This window comes from Salvelinus fontinalis, chromosome 1 (genome assembly GCF_029448725.1).
Source record: "Salvelinus fontinalis isolate EN_2023a chromosome 1, ASM2944872v1, whole genome shotgun sequence".
In the NCBI taxonomy this organism is placed as follows: Eukaryota; Metazoa; Chordata; class Actinopteri; order Salmoniformes; family Salmonidae; genus Salvelinus; species Salvelinus fontinalis.
Window position 1 is genome coordinate 57806511 of NC_074665.1, and position 22852 is coordinate 57829362.

At 41.6% G+C, this 22852-nt stretch overlaps 1 protein-coding gene across 1 annotated transcript in view; it reads left to right on the forward strand.

The window, feature by feature from the left end:
• LOC129858377 (GDNF family receptor alpha-1-like) overlaps positions 1–19934 on the forward strand; it is a 102316-nt gene extending 82382 nt beyond the window's left edge. The window contains exons 7-9 of the mRNA XM_055927557.1: positions 8221–8420; positions 16399–16446; positions 17284–19934. Coding sequence (XP_055783532.1) covers positions 8221–8420; positions 16399–16446; positions 17284–17439 — 404 coding nt within the window. The 3' untranslated portion in view covers positions 17440–19934. The remainder of the gene's footprint in view (positions 1–8220; positions 8421–16398; positions 16447–17283) is intronic.
• The last annotated feature ends 2918 nt before the right edge of the window (positions 19935–22852 follow it).

Genomic DNA, 22852 nt, shown 5'->3' on the forward strand with positions numbered 1-22852 from the left:
CGCTCTCTCTATCTTCCTCTACTCTCCCATTTCATTAAGCTGGGACGGCACTAACACACAGTGACAGATGCACTCTCACACACCGTCAGTGCTGGTGTGGCTCCGGAGCTGTGACAGGGCCTTGCTCCATGCCCTTAACCAGGGGGCCTTCTAGTCTCTTTTAGAAGGCATTAGTAGACAAAGCGTAGCTGCTGAATTGTGTCTACTCATGCTAAGCATATATTATTCCTGGTTAAGGACTGAATTTCCCTCAACAGAGTAAATTACTATTGTTCTCTCACACCATCCTTTAGTCCAGTACAGTGATGGTGGTTCAGTATTTGTCATACATCGTTGTTCAGCAATGACAATAGGGATGCCAGCAGCATACCACCCTGCATTCCACTGCTGTTTTTCTTCTGAAGCTAAGCAGGGTTGGTCCTGGTCAGTCCCTGGATGGGAGATCAGATGCTGCTGGAAGTGGTGTTGGAGGGCCAGTAGGAGGCACAGTTTCCGCTGGTCTAAAAAAAATATCCCAAAGCCCCAGGGCAATGTTTGGAGACATTACCTTGTGTAGGGTGCTATCTTTTGGATGGGACATTGGGTGTCCTGACTCTCTGTGGTCACTAAAGATCCTATAGCACTTACTGTAAGAGTAGGGGTGTTAACACCGGTGTCCTGGCTAAATTCCCAATCTGGCCACCTAATCATCCCCAGCTTACAATTGTCTTATTCACCCCTCCTTCTCTCCCCTGTAACTATTCCCCAGGTAGTTTCTGTAAATGAGAATGTGTTCTCAGTCAACTTACCTGGTAAATAAAAGGCATTACAGTGTTGTTACATCACCAAAAAGGAGGAAGAGAAGTAGAGTAACTTCTGCTAAATGGCATATAGAGTTCTTGGTGGTCCATTTGCTGGTAGCAGTAGCATTGTGACAAAGAACATCCTAACAGAGAGGTCACACTGAGTAACCGGCAGAATTATCACCAATCCATAAATTCCCTTGGTGCGTCCTCCCTCTGTGCCCCTGAGAAATCACTTAGGAGAGCAGTAATGGAGCTATTCTTCTGGCCAACAGCATGAATGGACCTCCAGTGGGCACAGTGGCATGGTTCCTTTATGCCACCTCTAAGCACTCACTCCTAGTTAAAAAAACTGAGATTAGCTTTTGTTACCTCTCCTATAAAAAACCATCTCTCTTTAAAGAGAGGGGAGGATTGACTGAACTACTCCCTTTAACAGTGTCCTTCAGTAGCAAATCCAATCCCTATACTGATTGATTACACCTTGGTTCAATTTGACTAGGCAAAGTAAACCCAAGAACTCGGACTATTGCAATAAAGTCAATGTTAATCGTTAACTACTTGAATGTGGTGTTACCGCACCTGGGCCTATTTGTTTGACTCAACAGAGGGCCATTGTACACGAATGCCTCAGTCTGTCAGTGTAATGGCTGATGCAAATGTCACTGAGTGATATGATATCATGTTTACCCATTTGCTGTTTGCACTTGTTGAAGGTCAGGAAAATTACTTTTTCCTGTCAGTAGCAGATTCTGCAGATTCGGAGCTGTTTGCACACAGTGCGATATTCCCTGTGTTTAAACATGGGATCTATCTACTCTCTGCTTTTGGTAAGACAAACACTGCATTCCTGTGCAGCTGGAACAGCCTGCCTGGCCTACCTGTGTGTCTGGATTCTAACATTGCTTAGACATGGTGTTTGCAGAGTAAAGGCCCAGTATTCAACCCCACTCGCGTCTGTCAGCAAGAACAGGACACAGTTTCTATGTGTCCAGTTTGTAGTCGACGCCTGTAGGAAAACACTCATCCTATTAGGGGTGTATACGGTATGTATTCTCAGGGGCTTGACTGGTAGGTAATACATGTCAGAATTTCTCAACTGCTGCTGATTGCTTCAGCAGGGTTCCTCAAACTCCATTGAAACCTCTGACATTGAGCTAGAGCCAAATGGGAGCTAAACTCATGTTTCAGAGCACAAGCTTTATGCCTAAATACGAGCCCAAAGAGAAGCACCTCATCAGTCGTGACAGACAACACAGTCTAATGCTGTGTCTCTAATTAGTCTTTGTTGGAGAACAAAGCTCCGTAAAAGACCATATCAACAAATTCAATACGCTCATCAGGCCGCTGCTGTGCTAGCACAAAGCATTAGGGCACTAGGATAGGCTCAGAGGCACACCCGCTTTCTTCACAGCAAGATAATGAAATCAGCTCTAATTTATTCGATCACAGCCAGCCTTTGAGAGGTGTGGTGGTGCCAGAGAACTTTACAGCCCTAGAAGTTTCCAGCCTAAATGAGCTGACAATTAAAACAAAAACCAAAAAAATAGTAGGAAAAGCGGTGCATAACTCTGGTCCATTTATCTTCAGATCTCCCTGTCTGCTTTACTTCATAGATAGACCAGGTGCATTGTATGCACACTAATGGATAGGGTATAGCCTCATCATCACTTTGTTATTATTATTATTATGTCCCTAGCTAACATATTCATATCCCTCAGCTCAGGCAAACTAAACCACACTCACTAGAGTTTTTCCCCCAGTGTAATTCCATATAATTTGATTGTTCTCTCCCACCTATTCCATAGTGTTTGGAAAAGATTGCTTAATAATGGATACTGTTTTACTCCAGTAATGGCTTTATGAAAAGCTTTTTGTTTTGGACTTAGATGTAGTCTCTCTCTCTCTCTCCTCTCTCTCTCCTCTCTCTCTCTCTCCTCTCTCTCTCTCTCTCTCTCTCTCTCTCTCTCTCTCTCTCTCTCTCTCTCTCTCTCTCTCTCTCTCTCTCTCTCTCCTCTCTCTCTCTCTCTCTCTCTCTCTCTCTCTCTCTCTCTCTCTCTCTCCTCTCTCTCTCTCTCTCTCTCTCTCTCTCTCTCTCTCTCTCTCTCTCTCTCTCTCTCTCTCTCTCTCTCTCTCTCTCTCTCTCTCTCTCTCTTTCTCTCTCTCTCTCTTACTCTCTCTGGTTTGTAGTTGACTCATAGAGAAAGACAATAGTTGGAACAGTTTTGAACAAATTAATTTATAAAAAAATGAAGGAGAAGCAAGAGCGAGAGAGAGAAAGCTAGCTATATTTATATTTATTTAAAAATTCAAAGGGCACTCGCACATTTGAGTTATCTTTTTGTCAGGTACATGCTAACAGTTGAATAAGATGAGTAAAAAAGGAGGAACCCACACACTGCTCTTGATAGTATCACTGCTCTTTAAAAAGCTTTAGGTATTGGCCTCAAGGCCTTAGAGTTTGTTTTTATTAGCACCCTTATATAGACATAGCTCCACTCACATCCGTTCCATGCATTGAATGGGGTTGGAATCAAGGGAAAATAAGTAATGTTACCAAAAATAACAATGTGCATTTCATAAATATTCTAATAAAGTGTGTACATAGTGTGTACATAAAACGTATTAAAGACGTCTGTAAAACCACAATCAGGACATCGACCCACCAAGCAAGTTTTCATAAATCATTGGGTGCAGCGCAAGAAAAACCTCAGAGTAATCTGAAATGGGGGCATTAATTCATGTTCACATTTACAACATCACATACATAGGCATTTCATCATTAAGACCTTTAGGAAAAATGTCTGGAGGGTGAAAATCCAAAAACATTCTCTTTTGCTCTGAGTACTATTTATATCACCTCCCCTGTCTGATATCTTAACTTTCTCTCTGCCACAAAATCTAAAGGTAGAAATGTCATGTTTTTGGTCATTAAAATGTCCTTTGACTGAGTAATCCCTGTCGTTTCTCCTGATTTAACTTTTATGTTCACTAATTCTCTATTTGAGAGAACGAGAGGTTTTACTTACATAACACAGCCCACATGGACATTTAATAATGTAAATAACATGGGTGGTGGAACACGTAATAATGTCATTTATTTGGAACTGTATTCCTGTATGTGGGTGGCAGAAATATTCACACTTCATCATATTGTTGCACCTTGTGCAACCTCTGCATTTATAGCTACCATTCGGAAGAGGGCATGAAAGAGCCTGGCTGATTTTCTTTTGTGGCTGGCAGTTGGCATGGGCCAATTTATCGCGTAAATTGCAACCTCTCTTATAAGTGGTCGATTCTTAAATTCAGCAGGCAAGCTGGTTCCGATGATTAAACATGCCAGTGTTTCTTGACAGCATCTCCCACTTTGCGTGAGTTCAAAGTATATGTGGTGGTGAACATTACTGCCATGTGTGCTCCCTCTCCGGCCTCTAGGTCACCAGGCTGCTCGTTATGGCGCACACCTGTCACCATCGTTACGGGCATCAGTGCATTATGACACTTACCTAAACTCCATCACCTCCTTGATTGCCTGCCCTATATATGTCACTCCCTTTGGTTTCTTCCCCAGTCGTCATTGTTCCTGTTTCATGACGGTGCGCTGTTTGTGTTTCTTGGTTTATTCATTTATTTATGAAATATATTCACTCCCTGAACTTGCTTTTCGACTCTCAGCGTACATCGTTACAATTACATTGTTCTATAGCTCGAGTGGGTATTTTTCTTCCACACATTGTGGAGAGTAGCCTCTTAGAAACCTATTGCGCATCTCCGCTGCTTTTTCTAGATAGTCCTCTGTGGAGTGGCAGATACGGCCCAGTGGGGGGAATGGCCCTAGCCCTCACCCTCCGATCCAACAGGTCCCAGACATGATCAATGGGATTGAGATTTGGGCTCTTCGCTGGCCATGGCAGAACACCGACATTCCTGTCTTGCAGGAAATCACCCACAGAATGAGCAGTATAGCTGGTGGCATTGTCATGCTGGAGGGTCATGTCAGGATGAGCCTGCAGGAAGGGTACCACAGCTTTGAGATTGTCTGCAATGACAACAAGCTCAGTCCGATGATGCTGTGACACACCGCCCCAGACCATGACGGACCCTCCGCCTCCAAATCGATCCCGCTCCAGAGTACAGGCCTCGGTGTAACGCTCATTCCTTCGACGATAAACGCGAATCCAAACATCACCAAACATCATTGGTGAGACAAAACCGTGACTCGTCAGTGAAGAGCACTTTTTGCCAGTCCTGTCTGGTCCAGCGATAGTGGGTTTGTGCCCATAGGCGACGTTGTTGCCGGTGATGTCTGGTGAGGACCTGACTTACAACAGGCCTACAAGCCCTCAGTCCAGCCTCAGCCTATTATGGACAGTCTGAGCACTGATGGAGGGATTGTGCATTCCTGGTGTAACTCGGGCAGTTGTTGTTGCCATCCTGTACCTGTCCCGCAGGTGTGATGTTCGGATGTACCGATCCTGTGCAGGTGTTGTTACACATGGTCTGCCACTGCGAGGACGATCAGCTGTCCGTCCTGTCTCCCTGTAGCGCTGTCTTATGCGTCTCACAGTATGGACATTGCAATTTATTTCCCTAGCCAGATCTGCAGTCCTCATGCCTCCGCATGCCTAAGGCACGTTCACGCAGATGAGCAGGGACGCTGGGCATCTTTCTTTTGGTGTTTTTCAGAGACAGGCCTCTTTACTGTCCTAAGTTTTCATAACTGTGACCTTAATTGCCTACCGTCTGTAAGCTGTTAGTGTTTTAACAACTGTTCCACAGGTGCATGTTCATTAATTGTTTATGGTTCACTGAACAAGCATGGGAAACAGTGTTTAAACCCTTTACAATGAAGATCTGTGGAGTTATTTGTATTTTTACGAATTATCTTTAAAAGACAGGGTCCTAAAAAAGGGACGTTTCTTTTTTTGCTGAGTTTATGTTAGCTAGCTGGCTATGGCTATCAGACACTAGAACTCTTCCAAGTCAAGGTAACCTATTAGATTTATAAATGTATCGTCACCGGGGCACACCGGTGTCACTTCTATACTGCTTACTACAGTATCTACACTCTACTGCATGATTGTAGCAGGTTTACTAATACGTTAGTTCTAGTAGCTATGTTGACTTTGACATTAGCTAATATGGTGACAACAATGTAAGCTGTGGTTAGTGGTTATGATATAAAGTTTTGGCTTGGAATTTTTGTTTTGCCTGGTCACGAACAGCTGATGTGTTGTGCACTGAAGTCCACAATGGGATCATGCTGTTTCTATGTGGCTGCTATTAAAGTGAACTGTGTGATCAGGGGTGTATTCATTCCGGTGATTTTATTGAACGTTTTTTAAACGGAAGCAAACAGAACGAAACGGGGATAAACATACCTGAAAATATTGTTTGCAACTGTTGGACTAATGATTACACCCTAGATCATCTAAATGCAGGCAAGAGTGTGCAAGGCGGTATTGAAAGTGTCAATATCTGTCACCTTGATTACTCAAATTTCTCTCGATCTGTGCACCTACAGTACGTTGTAAACTTTCATTCATAGGCTAGGTTGTAGCAACCTCATGCTGTGTATAGTGTCACGTTCCTGACCTGTTTTCCATTGTTTTTGTATGTGTTTAGTTGGTCAGGGCGTGAGTTGGGGTGGGCATTCTATGTTATGTGTTTCTATGTTGGGTTAAATGTGTTGCCTGATATGGTTCTCAATTAGAGGCAGGTGTTTGACGTTTCCTCTGATTGAGAACCATATTAAGGTAGGCTGTTCTCACTGTTTGTTTGTGGGTGATTGTCTTCCGTGTCTGTGTCTGTCGCACCACACGGGACTGTTTCGTGTTCGTTCGTTTGGTTAGTCTGTTCCTGTTCTTCGTGTTATATTGTAAATTCTGAAGTTCAGGTCTGTCTACGTCGTTTGTTATTTTGTAATCATTTCAAGTGTTCTTCGTGTTTAGTCTTGTTTAAATACATTTTCGTTATGTCTGCATACAACGCTGCGTTTTGGTCCGACCCTTACTCCTTCTCGTCTGAGGAGGAGGAGGAATTAGACAGCCGTTACATATAGGGAACATTTGAGTATCATGTAGTAGCCTACACCTATCGATGTTCCATTGAGCTGGGTGAATGGAATAAGAATGACAGTCATCCAAAATGCTGTAATATAAATAAGACCATGCTCATTAAAAAAATATCTTAAGCGGCATAGAACGCCACTGACTTATGCTGCACATAAATTTGGCATATCTGCATTCACAATCTTGCTTCGTCTCCTTCACCCTCAAGGCCCACCTCTATCCTTATGTAGTACCTTTAGAAAGTATTCGCACCCCTTGAGTTTTTCCACATTTTGTTGTGTTACAGCCTGAATTCAAAATTGATTAAATATATTTACACACAATACCTACCCCGTAATGTCAAAGTGAAAACCTATTTTTAGCCATTTTTCCAAATGTATTGAAAATGAAACATAGAAATATGACATTTACATAAGTATTCACACACCTGAGTCAATACTTTGTAGAAACACCTTTGTCAGCCATTACAGCTGTGAGTCTTTCTGGGTAAGTCTGTAAGAGCTTTCCACACCTGGATTGTGCAACATTTGCCCATTATTCTTTTCAAAATTCTTTGAGCTCTGTCAAATTGGTTGTTGAACATTGCTAGACAACCATTTTCATGTTTTGCGCTAGATTTTCTAGTAGATTTAAGTCAAAACTGTTACTCGGCCACTCAGGAACATTCTCTGTCTTCTTAGTAAGCAACTTCACCGTAGATGTGGCCTTGTGTTTCAAGTTATTATCCTGCTGAAAGCTGAATTCATCTCCCAGTGTCTGGTGGAAAGCAGACTGAACCAGGTTTTACTCTAGGATTTTGCCTGTGCTTACAGTTGCTCCATTCCTATCTGGCAACAGAGTTAGGAAGAACACCTATAGCTTTTTAGTTACTAGGTGTATCGATACCCCATCCAAAGTGTAGTAAGTTAACCATACTCAAAGGAATATTCATTGTCTGCTTCTTTACCCATCTATCAATGGGTGCCCTTCTTTGCGAGGCATGGAAACCTCCTTGGTCTTTGTGGTTGAATCTGTGTTTGACATTCACTGCTCGACTCCGTTTGGTACAGAGCTGAGGTAGTCAAAAAAATCATGTTAAACTCCATTATTGCAACTTGTTACGCACATTTTTATTCCTGAACTTACTAATGGCTTGCCATAACAAAGGGGTTGAATACTTATTGACTCAAGACATTTCAGCTTTTGATTTTGATTTAATTTGTTTAAAAAAAATGTGTGTAAGCCAGTCACACAATCTATATTTAATACATTTTCAATTCAGGCTGTAACACAACAAAATGTGGGAAAATGAATACTTTCTCTCTCAATCTCTTCTCCCAATGCAACATTGGTGTAGTAGTCTAACATAGAGTCTGGTCTCTCTGTAGGCAAAGCCATCCACGCGTTTGGGAACGGGACAGACGTGGGAGTTTGGCAGCCCATGCCTCCGGTGCAGACCACCACCTCCACCACCACTCCTTCCCAGAAGGCTAAGGACCGCTCCCCCAACTCACTGGATGCCGCCACAAACACCAACCATCTCAACACAGGAGACGAGTCCCTCTACCACTTCTGTGGCAGCTTGCAGGTGAGGGCTCCAGCAGCTATGACACACAGCGAGAAGTGACGGCCCAGCATCTAATCTTAGGGAACTATTTTAAGATGGCACTGGCTTAATTTAAGCAATATTGATTTAATGAGGTAGAACAAATCTGTAGAGTATTCAGCTAGCACATTTGGTTCCTTGAAAGTTGGTTCTGAGAACAAAGCCATATGTTTCCTGACTGGTAAAACGTAATTTTTTAAAAACATTTTAATAACAGAAGTGACATTTTTGCATGTTGTGGGAACATTTATTCTTAGGTTGCAGGGAGGTTCTCAGAAGGTTTTACTCTGGTTCTGAGAGTTTTCCCGGGAGGTTTAATTAACGCTCTGAGAACGGAAATTATAGATTATTTTGAGGTTTTTGAATAACTTCCTTAACTTTTAATAACACTGCTAGCTTATTTAGGGTTAACCTTTTTGAACTCCAAGCACAGATAGGATACACGGAAATTCATTTCCTTAGGCATTAATCATGCAAGCACATTTCTTTTTTATTGTGACACAGCATCAGTGAGATTCAAAACTATAATCTTCTGTTCTCATGGAATCATTCCACCGCCACCAGAATGGAGCTAACATGCCATGTTTATTTATGCATACAAAGCTGTTCATTTTAGTCTATTCAAACAAAACTCATTTAGATGGAAACAAGCATTTATTAAGATCAGGTGTGGCCAATTAGTGGGCGAGGCCAACACACCTGAACAAACTTAACGGGATAGAGGATAGAGAGGTTTGTTGATGCTGAGAACGGAATGTATATGTTTTTAAATAACATTCTTAGAACGTTCTATGAAAGTTACTAAAGTTTTCTTGTCGTTTTTATGGAAAGTTTTATGGAAAGTTCTCAGAACAATTGGAGAACATGACTTTAAATAGAACCATGAGGAAACCTGTAGGAAACGTTATGCTGAAGTACTGAAATTCACACAAAAGAACGTTGTTTCTTCACGTTCTTGGAACAATTTGAGAACTTGAATTAGCAATATAGAGTGGGAAAGCGGCCATGCGTTTTGACAATTAATAGACACTGCAGTACATAAAACCTAATAAAAACATCTGTCTTGTCCAGGACCGGAGTCTACGCAGAACGGTGCGCCATAGCCAATCAGTAGGCCTATATGCAAATAAGCCATTTGCTACACGACCTGCCATCATTCCCTTCGAACTGGACTGTGTGTTTACAGGCAGTAGCAACAGCGTGGCTTTAGATCATTAGAACGTATTCACCAAAAGCCACAAAATAAACCTGAATGGATTTCTGCAAATATGTAAATACTACAGGAATCCTCTTACATTTGGGAACTTCACAGTCCTATTGATCAAACAACCATGAAAATGTAGGTTATTTCTCCCTCAGTTGCCTATGCACATCAACAACAACAAGATCGACAACTAATGCTTACCAGAGCGAGATGAGATAAAATCTAACTAGGGAACATTAAATAAATCCTCTCAAAAGTTTTCAGCTAGTTTGACGTCAAAATTGCGCTGATCAACAATGGGGAATTGTAACAGCTTTCTTCTTCCTCCTCTGATGAGGAATAGTAGGAAGGATCGCAAGACCAATGCGCAGCGTGGTACGTATCCATAATGACTTTTAATAAGAATGAATACAACAAAATACAAACTAACAAAGTGAAACAAAAAAGAAAACCGAAAACAGTTCTGTCTGGTGCAGACACACAAAGACTGAAAATAACCACCCACAAAACCCAACAGAAAACAGGCTAGCTAAATATGGTTCCCAATCAGAGACAATGACTAACACCTGCCTCTGATTGAGAACCATATCAAGCCAAAAGAGAAAACCAACACAGAAACACAAAACATAGATAACCCATCCAACTCACGCCCTGACCACACTAAAACAAAGAAAATACAAAAGAACTATGGTTAGAACGTGACAGGAATAGCAGTCTGCTCGTCCTTCTGCAGTTTGCCTGCCAATGCATGCTTTCCCAAGCTATGTTTTGATAACTGAATGGGAAATTGCCTGCCTGCCCTTTTATTTTATCGATGCCAATTACATTTGATTGACAAATAAGATATGCTAACTGTGGATAACAGTCCTTCAAGCTAGTTAGCTAGCAAAGCGATTCACAACTGTAGCCACCAAAATAAGTTGGTCACTCACCCACTCCTCCAATGACTTGACATCATCCCAGCAGCTAGTTAGCCAGCTAATGTAAGGCTTCGTGTTTTTAGCTTGCTAAATAAATAGCTAGCTACATAAATAGATACGCTAGCCCAGGGGTGTCAAACTCAATCAGCACACAGGCCAAATTGAAAAAACACATTGAATTCCCAGGCCAGACATAGTTTATTCATTAAAAAAAATAAAAAAACTGCCCATTGATTTATTAGAAAAACATAGCCCTTTATAATGTCCACTTATGTATATACGATGCTCTATATAGTATTTTTACATATTGTGTATTGTAGTTGTAATAAGGCTACATGTTTCTCCTTTGCATTGTGTTTTGTTACAGTTTTTTGGGGGGGTGGTATTCATTGTCAAGCTTTAAAAACCAAAGCCAGACTACAACATTTTAGTAGCCTAGCTAGGACTGTGGCATGTGTCTGTACACTTTCCCTCCGCTGCGCGGGACATGGGACACAGGAAAGCATCGCAATCGAAGTTGAGTCACCGATGGGAGCGTGGTAATTTCATAAAGTAGATGACTCAACTGTTGACTCATTTATACTCATTTATGTGTGTTTATCCTAGTTGGTCCACAGGGTTTGTTTGACACATGTGCGCTAGCCTATTAGCCACATTATGACTGACTTGAGATCATTGCCCTTTGATTGCATTGACATTCCTGGCCTTAGTTACAGTCGTCCATTTTGTTAAAAATATTGAGTAATTGAAACTGAAACAGTGTGTGCCAAATGGGTGTTTATGCTGAAGTACTGACATTTCCACAGAAGAACGTTGTTTCTTAACGTTCTCTGAACTCTTTGAAAACATTCCCAATGTCAAAACAGTTGGAGAACGTTCCAATAACATTAATGAAATAATTAAATGCCAAGAAAAAAACGTTTTTTGTTAAGTTCCTTAAATGTGCAGAGAATTTTCCAAAACCAAGCAACTATCCTACACTATTCCTAGAAAGTTGTGGGAAGGTTGTATGCAAAATAACCACAGGACAACCACACTCTCACCCAACTCTGAGAAACATATGGTTCTAAGAACATTATATGCTAGCTGGGTAGCCCTTTTGAGAACCAATACTGCTTTTTTTTAGCAGAACCTGTGTAACAGTATAACTTTAAACCGTCCCCTCGCCCCGACACGGGCGCGAACCAGGGACCCTCTGCACACATCGACAACAGTCACCCACGAAGCAGCGTTACCCATCGCTCCACAAAAGCCACGGCCCTTGCAAAGCAAGGGGCAACACTACTTAAGTCTCAGAGCAAGTGACGTAACTGATTGAAATGCTACTAGCGCGTACCCGCTAACTAGCTAGCCATTTCCCATCCGTTACACTCACCCCCCTTTCAACCTCCTCCTTTTCCGCAGCAACCAGTGATCCGGGTCAACAGCATCAATGTAACAGTATAACTTTAAACCGTCCCCTCGCCCCGACACGGGCGCGAACCAGGGACCCTCTGCACACATCAACAGTCACCCATGAAGCGTCTATACCCATCGCTCCACAAAAGCCGTGGCCCTTGCAAAGCAAGGGGCAACACTACTTAAGTCTCAGAGCAAGTGACGTAACTGATTGAAATGCTACTAGCGCGTACCCGCTAACTAGCTAGCCATTTCACATCCGTTACACCTGCATTAACTTGTAATGGACTAACAGTTGTATAGGAGTCTGAGGCACATATATTGAATTGTTTTCCTGGCCGATTAGTGGTAAAGCTAGACACTGAGTGGAGTCATTGTCATAGCTAGACACTGTCCTTCAGTCAGTCAGCACATCCTGCTACACACTGCAGCTCAAACACTCACTCCAACAGCAGACACACTAGATGTACTCCCTCACATACACAGCATACACACACTCTAGCGCCCTGGAGAATCTCACATGACCAGTGTGCAGGCTTCATTCACCTCGGTAAAAAAGGCACGGTGGTGTCACCGACAAGGTGACGTGTGGTCTGATCTAAATGTCACCTACTGCCACCCAGCTCCCATTAACATGGATGACCGCTAGCCTGACCGCCAGCCAGCCGACCCCTCGCCTGATGAGGTCCTGCATGTCCCTTACTGCTCGGCCTGCACCACTTGATAGGGCATTCATACGCTAATGGTACAGATTAGGATATATTACCCAGATTGATCTGGATGGGAGATAAATAGTGTGCAGGCCCAGTGGTGGAGCGGGAGTTATCTCTGCGATGATGTCCTGGCTTAGATGACCTGCTGGAGATGGATCTTACATTTACATCAAGGGATAGAGACTGGTGCTGTATCAGAGCGCACTGTTAGGATGGTTGATGGTTATTAAGATTAACATCTAAGATGGTACCTTGATCAGTGTGAATGGCTTCAACAAAACAAACCCATTTGTATATCAGCAATGTGATGTAACTGACACTAATGTTCAGACTTGGGAAGCTCACAGTATTAGGTCTGTCCAGGGTTCTGTCATAGATACACACATTCTCTAATCAGATGAAAGTGCTCACTTTGCAAGGACACACACATCACACAACACACAAATGCAGGAGACAATCATCCTTCCCACACAGATGCGCATGCAAAACTATTGTATGGTTTTAGCAAATGTGTGTTTGTCTCACATCACACACACACCACAAACACACACACACACACACACACACACACACACAACACACTAAGCTGATAATGAGGCTGGTGTATTGGCGAGTTAGTGCTGTTGGCGCTGTGCGCATGGCGTGTCAAGCTGAAGTTAATGAGAGTGTGTGTTCCTGTATTAGCCCTGTTTGCTCTGGAGCGTGTGTTGAGCAGGAACGGCTGTCGGAGGCAGACAAGCTCTTTCTAATCACACACTCAGGGGACGGGCCTGTCAGAACACTCACTCCTCTCTCCTCTCCTCATCGATTACAAACTCTCTATACTGGCACTGGCAGACAGCTGTAGCACTTGTGCAAAACCAATGACTCAGGACCCCACTAGACTTTGGAACTTCCAACGTAAGCAGCTTGAAATATGTTTTTTTTTGTCTTTCATTTTATATATTTTCGCAAATCAAATTTAGCTCTACTGTGTATTCCTTAAACTGCCAGGAAGTCATTTTTTTCTTTTTCTTTGTGACCTTAAGCTTCAAACTGAATTAGGAAGGCTTCTCTTTGTCTTGTATCCGGTGAGAGCGATTTGCCTCTCTTTGTGTGGATTGAAAGTGGCGCAGGCAGAAATGCCTTTTGTCCCACGTCAGAGATTCAACAAAGTCAGGTGGCTCCCAGCGTATCTCAGCACCAGGAACAATAGCAAAGAGAGTCTGTTGTGTTGCTGCTGAGCCCAGCAGGGCCTGGAGTGCTCCCCAACCTGGGCCTGACAGTTAAGAGAAGCAAAACAGATTATTCACTGTGAACCCCAGAGGTGATTCAGTTTTACTTATGAATAGTTAACTCAAATGAAAATTGCTTAGCTGCCTTTAGACAAGTCTGTATCAAACATATTCAAACAGCATTTCTGCATCAACATCGCCAGTGGGTGAAACTGGTTATAAAGACATATTTTGTAACATCATGGTCAGGTTGTATTTTGGTATTTGGTATTTTATTAGGATCCCCAAAGCAGCAGCTACTCTTCCTGGAGTCCACACAAAACATGACATAATACAGAACATGAATAGACAAGAACAGCTCAAGGACAGAACTCCATAAATTGTTATAGAACATGTTTTAGTTGGTTATAATCTGGTTACAGGTTATTGGTATTCAACACCCTACACATACATACGCATGTACTCGTAAAGGATACAGGTCTGATTCTCCTCCGTTCTCCATGAAATCCCGTAGATAATGCATGGTGATGTATGAAACAATAACAGCATGCCCAGTCAAGCTAATTGATGGTTTAGGCCAGCGGGAGAGAAATTAATTGTGCGACAGCTCTGGATTCCATTCAGTGGACAATGACAAACATCTCTAATTTCCCTCTACTGTGTCCCATCCAACTCCCACTACAGCCAAATCCACACACCCTCACACTGTCTTCTACACTCCCACATTACACTGATCAGGACTAGTTATCAGTCTAACTTGAATTGCCAAGTTGGTTGGTCTTAATTTGTTTTCTTCACAAAGTACATATTACTCCACATAAACACTTTGTAATAGTCCAGACTCGCTGAATTACTGCATTATTATGCCTGCTCTGTGCCATATTCTCCATGGCTCTAGGGGTAATACTTGCAGTAACAGAAACCGGCCTGGACTTTCATTTATACTGAACAAAAATATAAACGCATCATGGAAAGTGTTGGTCCCATGTTTCATGAGCTGACATAAAAGATCCCAGAAATGTTCCATATGCACAAAAAGTTAGTGTAATTGAGCATTTCTCCTTTGCCAAGATAATCCTGACAGGTGTAGCACATCATGAAGCTGATTAAACAGCATGGCCATTACACTGTTGCACCTTGTGCTGGGGACAATAAAAGGCCAATAAAATGTGCAGTTTTGTCACACAACACAATCCAACAGATGTTTCAAGTTTTGGGGGAATTGACATGCTGACTACAGGAATGTCCACCAGAGCTGTTACCAGAGAACTGAATGTTCATTTCTCTACCATAAACTACCTCCAGCTTCATTTTAGAGAATTTGGCAGTACGTCCAACTGGCCTCACAAACGCAGACCACACGTAACCACGTCAGGCCAGGACCTCCACATCCAGCTTCTTCACCTGCGAGATCGTCTGAGACCAGCCACCCGGACAGCTGATGAAACGGAGGAGTATTTCTGTCTGTAATAAAGCCCTTTTGTGGGGAAATATTACTTCTGATTGGCTGGGCCTGGCTCCCCAGTGGGTGGGGCTATGCCCTCCTAGGCCCAACCATGGTTGCACCACTGCCCAGTCATGTGAAATTCATAGATTAGGGCCTAATTTATTTATTTCAATTGACTGATTTCCTTATATGAACTGTAACTCAGTAAAATCGTTGAAATTGTTGCATGTTGCATTTATAATTTTGTTCAGTATATTATACTTTCAGACCTACATCCCCACAACACACACACACACACACACACACACACACACACACACACACACACACACACACACACACACACACACACACACACACACACACACACACACACACACACACACACACACACAGTTTTTTCTAGCTCCCACTAAATGGAAAACTGGGAGTATTGTAAAGCATTAGAGCGACTGGCTCACATAGGGCACTGAACGCAACCCTGTCATGTAAATCATCACTGTTTCACTGTTGACAACAGCAGTTTCCCTTCAAGGTCTTTGTCCACTTGAGGTGCTGCAAATATCAGATGACTGGCCTCATCATACGACATTACCTAGAGCAGCCAAGCTGTTGTTCGAGGCACATTGTAAATGAAAGGATTTAGAAGTGGAAAAGCGCTGAGATTTAACTGTGACCAGAGACGTTTTCACATACAACCAGGTCCGGGAAGTCATCTGTAACCACTGAATCGAAAAACTGTAAGAGGATCAATGGCGACATGTATTTCAGTAGAAAATGGTACTGTATGGCTCAGTTGGTAAAGGATGGCACTTGCAATGCCAGAATTGTGGGTTTGATTCCCGGGGCCACCCAAACGACAAATGTATGCACACATGACTAAGTCACTTTGGATAAAAGCTCCTTCTGAATGGCATATGTATTTTATATTATTCCAAAGCAACAAATCACTGATGTTGAGCACTACCCATGGTCCATCACTGTTTACAATCACTTAGACGAGCGCATAATTTCCTACTACACACAGTTTGGTGGTTTTGACCATGTTTCTCTTGGTTTTACAGGCACAGAAACTGAAGTCTAACATCTCAATTGATGGGGTGCTTTGCGTGGTAAGTGGAGAGCATAGTTTGATTATCCTAATGAACCTTGTTTGAGAAAGAAATATGAATCTAACTTTAAGCCATAACTATCAACTAACAATTCATCATGACTAAGACTAGGAGGTTTTCCTGACCATATGACCTATCCAGAAAATGTGAGCAGGTCGTACCTAATCAGTCGTGATCTATGTAAAACTATTTATGAACAGTAGTGTGGATTTTCAATTAAGAGGAAAGATTAAGGTAATTACTACTTGGACCCTAACCTCATGACACAGACCCACATAAAGAAGTCAAGGCGACCCCTTCTGCACACATGCCCATGGTCTTTGTAGTCCTCTGGGCTGAAATGTGAGCATTGCTTATCTAGTGCTCTTCAAAGTTCAGTAAATGTCATTGTACATAATAAAGCTGCATTATTCCATGGAGTGACATTTAAGGAGGCAGTGGCAGGTTCAAACAGCCTGAGAAGACATGGCCCCTTTTCAGCTCAGCAATTCATTAGTGCATCAAAGAGCTTTTCATCTCACCTCCAAAGCAACACATGGATATGACAGAGCCACCATGGCATTTTAGTTCTTAAAACATTTTTATTTTATTTTTTTACTTTCCAGTCTAGTCTGCCAATTTAATCACACATGTGTGGTGTTGTTAAGACTTTCTAATTTGGTTTGGATTATGTCAGCTTTCTCTAATTGAAAATGTGTATTTGATATAGTGTTTTACGTGTAGCCCCAAGAAATCATGAATGTGGACACTTTAAATGCAGTTTTTTGATGCAACCAGGGAACAACTGATCGTTATGATTTGTCAAGTTGTTTTAATTCTCTGTCCCTCCCTCCACAGGACCCACAGATCGACGACCCCGGTATATCCAACTCCATCTCCAGGAATTCAGCCGGGTTGCCGTCATCTCAGGCACACCTATACTCACTGTTGCTCCTGCTGGCCGTGCTGCTACACTGCACCCTGGCAGCGCTCTACCCCGCAGCAGTCTTGTAGCCATGCTGCATTTCAAAAACATGGACAGACTCAATTTGTATAAAGAAGAAATTATATTCTCTGTTCCCAGTACACCTGTTGTATTTTTCTTTCCCTTCTTTCTGTTTCCTTTTTTAATTCTAGTTTGAAGAAGCATTACGTTGAAGTGTGCTAAAGTGATCTCAGTGTAACTCAGTTTTGCTCTGTTTTCTCTCGTTTTTGTTTCATGAAGGGAAAAGCTTCTATGTCGGTCACTGTGCGATCATGAGAATGCATTGCCACATTCAAATACACAATGGCTGGTGGCTTTTGGGCTGTTCCTGGTACGAGTCCTTCACATGGGATCTAATGTATTAATAATGGTATTGTCATTAAGCAGGCGCTTTTATCCAAGTGAGTTTGTGTGTTGAGGCTGAGGCAAAAATTCCCCATCACTTTGATCGCAATGGTTTACATGAGGTAGGCAGCTTTTTCAATATATCTCTTCTGTGGTGTGCGTGTGTGTTTTGATATGGTGTCTGCCATCCTTTCACATTTGAGAAGAAGGAATTTGAAGATGTGGATGGAGCTATGTTGGCACAGAGCTCAGACAGTATAGATGGCTAGACCACAAAATCTTGGCTTTAGAACCTTTGATTTACAGTAAAATGGCTACAGAACCCTGTATTCTGTTGGGTGCCACGTTTGTGTCACCAACTCAGCCTGCTGCAGCAAAACACACATATTAAGAGCTCACGTTGACATTGTAGCTCAGGCTCATACACGCATGCAAAAAGTACACGCGCAAAGACCAGCACACACATACAGTACACACTCACACTCACATGTAAAGGCTCGCTAAAATGTACATGGAGCTATTTGAGTGGAATTGGACATTGTTTTGGTCTTTCAAAGTAGTTTGACATATTTTCTCTATACTGGATGAAAGGGAGGAATGTATGTAGGGTTTCTAGTAGACACATTCCTACCTGAATGAGTATGTGAGCGCTGGACTCGAACTGCTCTGTAAGCATCGTAAAGAGCTGTGGAGCTCTTGGCAACAGCCGTACAGATGATGACTTTAAGAATTGTATCAGCCCACCAGAGATTGATTCTCATGATCAAAGCTTTATTGTGTACACTGCAATTACACACAATCCTTCAATAGACTAGCATACATCTGCTCAATGTGTTATCATATCGCCTTCCCAATAAAACTGTCAATCTTATTGGAGCGAAGGCTTATAAATAACGATTGGCATCTGAGTCCAGCTGACGCAGAACATGTGACTCTTGTATGTATATTGTAGCATTTTGTATGTCTCCTGAGAATCGCTGAGAAACGATCAACCTTGTAACATAATCATATTTAACTCTCAAATGAAACGTGCAAATAAAAAGATACATTTGAAGTAATAATTTGCTCATGTAAACCACCCAACACACAGTCACCTCACACTTACATGTGGCATGTGCAGCAAATTAATTTAGCCTTTGGACATTTTAAAGCATTTATGACATGCTGCTTGGGTTCGTGTGGCTTTTCAAAACATAATATATATTACATGTTATTTACTGGGCATTAAAATTATATATGTATGTACTTGATTGAAACAGTAATTGGACTAGAAATGTCTGATTATAATCTTCTGTTCAGGAGCATTGTGAGCAATTTGATCAGATTCAGATTCCCTATAAAATACATCAAATTAAACAATAGCCTTTTTGTTTTACAGCAAGCAACATATTTGCCACAATACGTATAAAGGAACTAATGTAAATGAAGATATCAATGTAGCTCTCCTATTGTTTTTCCTGAGCAAACAAATATTCAACCAATTTTAGCAGATTCAGATTCCCTGTAAAATACATCAAATTAAACAATATCATTTTTGTTTTACAACAAGCTGCGTACTTGCCCACAAACATATGAAGGAACTAATGTAAATGAAGATATCAATGTAGCTCTCCTATTGTATTTCCTAAGCAAACAAATATTCTACCACAGTTACATTTATGCTGTTGCCTAAATATATTGTTTTTTGGCAAATACCCTGTTATTTTTCTATCTTTGACTATTTTGGCCTTAATTTATTAAACTGCTACATCCCGCACAAGTAAGGAGCATATAGGACCGTACACAGAGGTTAAAGTTCATAATATCGCATGGTTGATAGGAAATGCAATAAAGGATATAGACTATCATTTGATCTATGGGATCCGAGGCAGCTGGGTGGTTTAACACATTGGTATCTGCAGTTGGATTGCTGATATTTCACAGAGACAGAGGATGAATGTGTTGGAATCTGTGGGGGACGGAGGATAACGAGCCCACTGAGTGGCAGGTGAAGACATAAAATACCCCAAGAGTATTTGTATTCATCTGCATCACATTGGTTGTTTAACTAAAAGAAAACGAACTGCAATGTTTATACTGATTGGAAACAAACAATCCCTCAGCTATCCACGTTACTTATAGCCTGTGAAAATGTACAATCTATTGTATAAAATGATAATTAAAATGTTGACTCATCCAACAGTGAGGTTGTTTTTTATTCCGTAGGGGGTTGTTCTGTGGCCTGTTATAACCCTGTTTTGCTGGCTGTATGAGAGAGAGAGAGAGAGAGAGAGAGAGAGAGAGAGAGAGAGAGAGAGAGAGAGAGAGAGAGAGAGAGAGAGAGAGAGAGAGAGAGAGAGAGAGAGAGAGAGAGAGACCAATTCAGGTATTTCTTTCCACTAATTGGTCTTTTGACCAATCACATCAGCTCTGAAAAAGATCTTATGTGCTTGGTCAACGCAGCCATAGAGAGTCCTGATTCAAGTAAGGTGAACCTGTCTGCATAAATAGACATGTGTAGCCATTGTCTGGTACCTGAGAATGAACTGTGTGAGCTGTGGAATCTGGAGCTGTGCTGAATGGATTGACCATGTTGACACATAATAGTTTATCTATGACATGCTGAGATGAAGAGCGGTTCCAGATGAGGACATCAGCCTTGGCTTTACCATGTCAGATAAACATGTTCCCAGGACATTGGGGAAAATGTCTGACACTGTCAAAGGAAAACATTCTCTTCGTGTCACGAATCAAACATGTATTTTTTTATTTCACCTTTATTTAACCAGGTAGGCCAGTTGAGAACAAGTTTTCATTTACAACTGCGACCTGGCCAAGATAAAAACAAACAACACAGAGTTACACATAAACAAACGTAGTCAATAACACAATAGAAAAATCTATGTACAGTGTGTGCAAATGTAGAAGATTAGGGAGGTAAGGCAATAAATAGGCCGTAAAGGCAAAATAATTACAATTTAGCATTACCACTGGAGTGATAGATGTGCAGATGATGATGTGCAAATAGAGATACTGGGGTGCAAAAGAGCAAGAGGCTAAATAACAATATGGGGATGGGGTAGTTGGGTGTGCTATTTACAGATGGGCTGTGTACAGGTACAGTGATCAGTAAGCTGCTCTGAGAGTTGATGCTTAAAGTTAAAGAGGGCGATATAAGAAAGTTCATAAGAAACATAAGAAAGTTCTGAAAATGTTTGACTGTTCCTTGGCCCTGGGCCTAGATTGGGGAACATTCTCAGAACACCTCTGGACACATTCAAATCCATCCCACTTGAAATACTCCAGGAACAAAACATGAATTGCAAAAACAGATAAGCTTCAATGCACAAAAAGTACAATACTGAGAAGGGAGGTTCAATTTCATGCATGCATTTTTCCACAATGGAGCAGGAAATAGTATGTAATGGCTGTATGGCCTTTCTCTGGACATCATACTAGGAGTGGGTTGTTTCGCTGGAATGGGGTAGAAAGACAGCCAACGGGGTTGACCTTTCAAATCCCACAGATTAGGGAACGCCTCACAATTATTACATCACATGTTGTTACATAGTTTTTTCTGAAATCAACTGAAAATGTCACTGGTGTGGTTGTTTCAACAGTATACCAGCTGGTACTTCATGTAAGTATGTTTCTTGCAGGCATTTTGATCATGGACAGAAATAATGAATCTGAGACAATATGTTAGAACATGTTATACAGACTTTGACAGAACGCAGCAGCAGCTGTGAGAAACACATTGAAATGGGACTGTCTGAGTGATGTTGAAAGGATGCACTGAAGATGTTCATGCTGGTTTGGTAGCGAGAATCAGCTCTTACAATTAAGTTAAAATGCTTGGTTGATATGTGGCTGTTATATTCATCCAGTCCTCTTACAGAAGGCAAAACAACATACCCTAATCTCTAGTGGACAGACGCACGTAACATTGATCGAGCATCTGAAGCGATTTTGCAAGATTTTAATTCTGGATTTCTGAGAATAATATGTATCAGCTGAGGTTGAATGGAATGTGTTCCAAAGAATAACACCAATGTTATGTAACTAGGGCTCCCATCACGCACAATATTTCCAATCATATCCTGTAAAAGAGAATAGATGGAAATGGCATGGGCTAAAGGAGGATAATGCCCTTTCAGACAAACAGAAAATGTTTTATTAATGTCAAACAAATGCAATGCACAACCTTGAAATTAAAGCCCTCCAGCAAAAAGTGGAACAGTAAAAGAAAGATATTGAACATTAGTTCCCCTAAATGTAGGGAATAACATTTTTGATAGCGAGAGTAAAACTGCATTTCACATTGGAGATGTGCTTATTAAGAAGTTCTTAAAACTAGTCTATTGACACGAGCCTCTGCCGAAATGTAAACAGAGCCGGTGACGTAACTTCCGCTTTTGGATGTTAATAATGTGACACTCCAACTTAACCCCTCGTCCACATTTACTGGATTGGTTGAACAGTGCAGAAGAGAACCTCCCCTGACAGTTTTTGTCTTCACGTCAAGAACAGTATGTAAGGATCTAGTTTCAGGCGTTTCTTTTACGCCCGCTACGTTAGGTTAATTGACCTAACCTTGAGGAGGCTTCAATACATATTATTGACCTAAAGGAACCTTGGTTATTGAGATGACCGTTAACTGCACTTCGAGAAAACAGTGGACTATAAACTGAAGTACTTGAGAAAAAAAAATATTCAAGGCTAAGATAGTCTAACAAAATAATATTGTATAAGACTGGTCAAAGGAGGAGCTTGGTGAACTAGATGAGCTGGCTTCTCAAAGAAGTCCTATTGAAACAAATGTTGTATAAAGGGAAAGGGGGATACCTAGTCAGTTGTACAACTGAATGCATTCAACTGAAACGTGTCTTCCGCATTTAACCCAACCCCTCTGAAGCTGACCTTGCATAGAACATGTCTAATCTAAAAAAGTTCTGGTATTATAGTTAGTCTGTGAAAAGGTAAGGGGGAAACAGATCTTTAGCATCGTCATCAGATGATTGTTCATATCCACAAATGTACAGTCTGCAAGTAATTTCTGAAGCTACTTAATAGGATGTAAAAACTGAAAAGATGTAAACATTTCAAGTCACTTTCCAC